Source organism: Octopus bimaculoides, chromosome 23 (assembly GCF_001194135.2).
Source record: "Octopus bimaculoides isolate UCB-OBI-ISO-001 chromosome 23, ASM119413v2, whole genome shotgun sequence".
In the NCBI taxonomy this organism is placed as follows: domain Eukaryota; kingdom Metazoa; phylum Mollusca; class Cephalopoda; order Octopoda; family Octopodidae; genus Octopus; species Octopus bimaculoides.
Window position 1 is genome coordinate 22,315,826 of NC_069003.1, and position 3,031 is coordinate 22,318,856.

At 37.7% G+C, this 3,031-nt stretch overlaps 1 protein-coding gene across 1 annotated transcript in view; it reads right to left on the minus strand.

Annotated features, from left to right (window-relative positions):
• Positions 1–3,031, minus strand: part of LOC106876964 (pre-mRNA-splicing factor ATP-dependent RNA helicase DHX16) — a gene marked incomplete at its 5' end in the record, with an annotated part of 29,893 nt that overhangs the window by 8,567 nt on the left and 18,295 nt on the right. The window contains 2 exons of the mRNA XM_014925733.1: positions 711–842; positions 2,099–2,167. Of these exons, the coding sequence (XP_014781219.1) occupies positions 711–842; positions 2,099–2,167 (201 nt within the window). The remainder of the gene's footprint in view (positions 1–710; positions 843–2,098; positions 2,168–3,031) is intronic.

Sequence of the window (3,031 nt, forward strand, 5' to 3'; positions counted from 1 at the left end):
TATATTTGAATTGTTGTGTGAGAAAGTATATATAATCTTATTATAGAATATAGTGTCTTTCAAAAACATCTTATATTTGAAACTATATCTCATGTTTAAGAAAAAAAATGCATTTTACTCTGTCTTCCTTAGCTACATTTTCTTTCGTAATACGCTTTGTCTCCCTCTTCCACTTTTTCATTTTTTTTTTTTAGACGCTTGGCAAACACTCTGTTTCTCCCCTTGTCACAAACACACTATTTCTTTCTTTCTCCCTCTCTTTCTTTCTCCCTCTCTTTCTTTCTCTCTCTCTCTCTTGCTCTCTCTCTCCTTCACACAGATAGGGTCATGAACAATGTCCTCCTAAAATTGGAGCGACATGCGTGCTAATTTGTGGACGTGCATAACCCACATCACATACACACACAAACATCTTGTGTTTCATAGATATTGATGGTTATATTGTACTTCCTCATAGTACCTATTTATAGTTAGATGGATGATTTCTATGCAAAGTTGCTTCTGCTACTCCACCACCACTTTGGGGCCAAATTTTGCCAACACTCCACATGTACAAATCCTCTGTTAAAGTTCGATACTTTTAGAACATACCTCGTACGTAGTGTCATGAACTGGATACATTTGTGATGTCTATTTACAGTTGTCTGTAATCCTCTCATGAAACCCATTTACAATTAGGTTCACTGAACCATATAACAGTAGATACTTACCAAGAGAATTTCCTGTGCTGTTTCAATTTCTTCCTGCCCAGTAAGGAAAACCAGAATATCTCCAGGTGGTTGCGTTACATGGATCTGTAGAACGGTTACAATGGCAGCGTCTAAATAATCAGCTTCTGGTGCCTGAAATGAACCACAAAAGATACCAATGTAAAAGACAAGCTATAGTGTTCTAACAGACATCTTCTACATGGTTGGTGAACCTATTACAAATAGTAACCAAACCTAACTCAGACTGCGCTAATATCTTGAAAGAGGAAAGACACATTAAAAAATGTAGTCCCACGTACATTATGGCAGTAGAAAAGATAGAACTGGTTATGTTATGTGTGAAGTGTATGCTAGACTTTAGTAGTTGGGTTTCCAGTCAATGTTATACATATGGATCATCTCTTCAGATTTCCCAAAGTCTGATCATGGTTTCACAATATTTTCCATCATTTTATCTTATTGATGCTCAAGTACACAACACCCACCCAGTCCAGAGATTGAGCTTATGATCTGATGATTGTAAGCCCAACACTTTAACCACTCAGCCATGCACCTTCAAGAACTCCCACACTGCCATCTGAAGGACATATTGAACGATGTAGTCCATCATAGCCATAAAAACGAGGATGGTCATGGTGTGAAAGCCTTTGATTATGGGTTCTGACACATCAGGGTTGACCTGGGGTTTAAACTGGCACTTTGTTTGTTGAAATCATGAAGGTTCCTGTTGATCTGATCAACAGAACAGCCAGCTTGTGAAATTAACATGCATGTGGCTGAGCACTCCACAGACATGCATACCCTTAACATGGTTCCCAGGGATATTCAGTGTGACATAGAATATGACAAGGCTGGCCCTCTGAAATACAGGTACAACACATGTTTGTCAGCTGAGTGGACTGGAGCAATGTGAAATAAGGCACCTTGCTCAAGGAGACAATGTACCACCAAGAATCAAACTCATGACCTTACAGCTGTGGATTAAATACATTAACCACAAAGCTACATGCCTTCACTGGGCTAAAATAACAACAACCATATGATAAAAGAAAGGTTCAGACAAAAGGGTCATATTTCAGTAGAATAAAACTCCCTCATAAGGACCTGCCACAGCAAATATGTTGTAACAGTTACATGTACCCTTAACATAGTTCTGAGAGAGATTCAGTGTGATAAGACTAGCCCTTTTGAAAATCAGGTACAACTCATTTTTGCCATCTGTGTGACTTGGAGCAACATGAAATAAAGTGTCTTGCTCAAGAATACAATGTACCGTCAGGTGTAGAACTCACAACCATGTGATTGTGAGCCAAACACCCTAAATACTAAGCCTTTTTTTTTAATGTTGTACACAATGAAGAAAGATAGTTGAGTGTATGTAGGTTTACCTTTGTATAAAATATATCAACTGGGAATCTTCTGCCAGGAATACGGAAAATAGGAGCCTCATCGAAAAACTGGAATGAAAGAGACAGAGAAAAGGTAAACATCAGTAAATGTTATTTAGATACAGAATAAACAAGGAGTTTTCATCAACTGACATAATGTAAATAGGTGGGCACTATCAGTGCTTAGTTTACCACTAAAACTCCAGTTTGAACTGCAGCTGAAAAATGTGATGTTGAGACAGTGTATCAGAGATGGCTAGAAGTGGTTTCTCCTTGAGCAAGTGGATATAGATTAAACTAAAAAATGAAAATGCAAGACATTTGGCATCACTCGCAAAAAAACGTTTTATTTAGATAGAGAATATAAATGTAAAGAATCTTTTACAGCTGTTTCTAGAATAGCCAGCCATGCATGCGGATCATATCGAGTAAAGGTTCCATAAGTTATTTCAGATATACAAAGACAAGTGGGGAATATACAGGGTGGGCCAAAAGTCATGTGCACAAAATAAGTTTTATAAATTCCAGATTTATCAAAGACATGCTTCAATTTTCCTAAAATCAAATGAAATAAATGATGATGAATAACAATAATAATAATGATCCTTTCTATTATAGGCATAAGACCTGAAATTTTAGGGGAGGGATGGTCGATTACATCGACCCCAGTACTTGACTGGTACTTATTTTATTGACCCTGAAAGGATGAAAGGCAAAGTCGACCTCAGTGGAATTTGAACTCAGAACGTAAAGACAGGCAAAATGCCGCCAAGTATTTTGCCCAGCATGCACATGATTCTGTTGGCTCACTGCCTTAATACTATTAGGTTGAGGAAAAAGTTTGTGTCAACCAGCATCGGTTGTCAAGCGATGTTGGGGGGGCAAACACAGACACACAAACATATACATACATACACACACATATATATATAT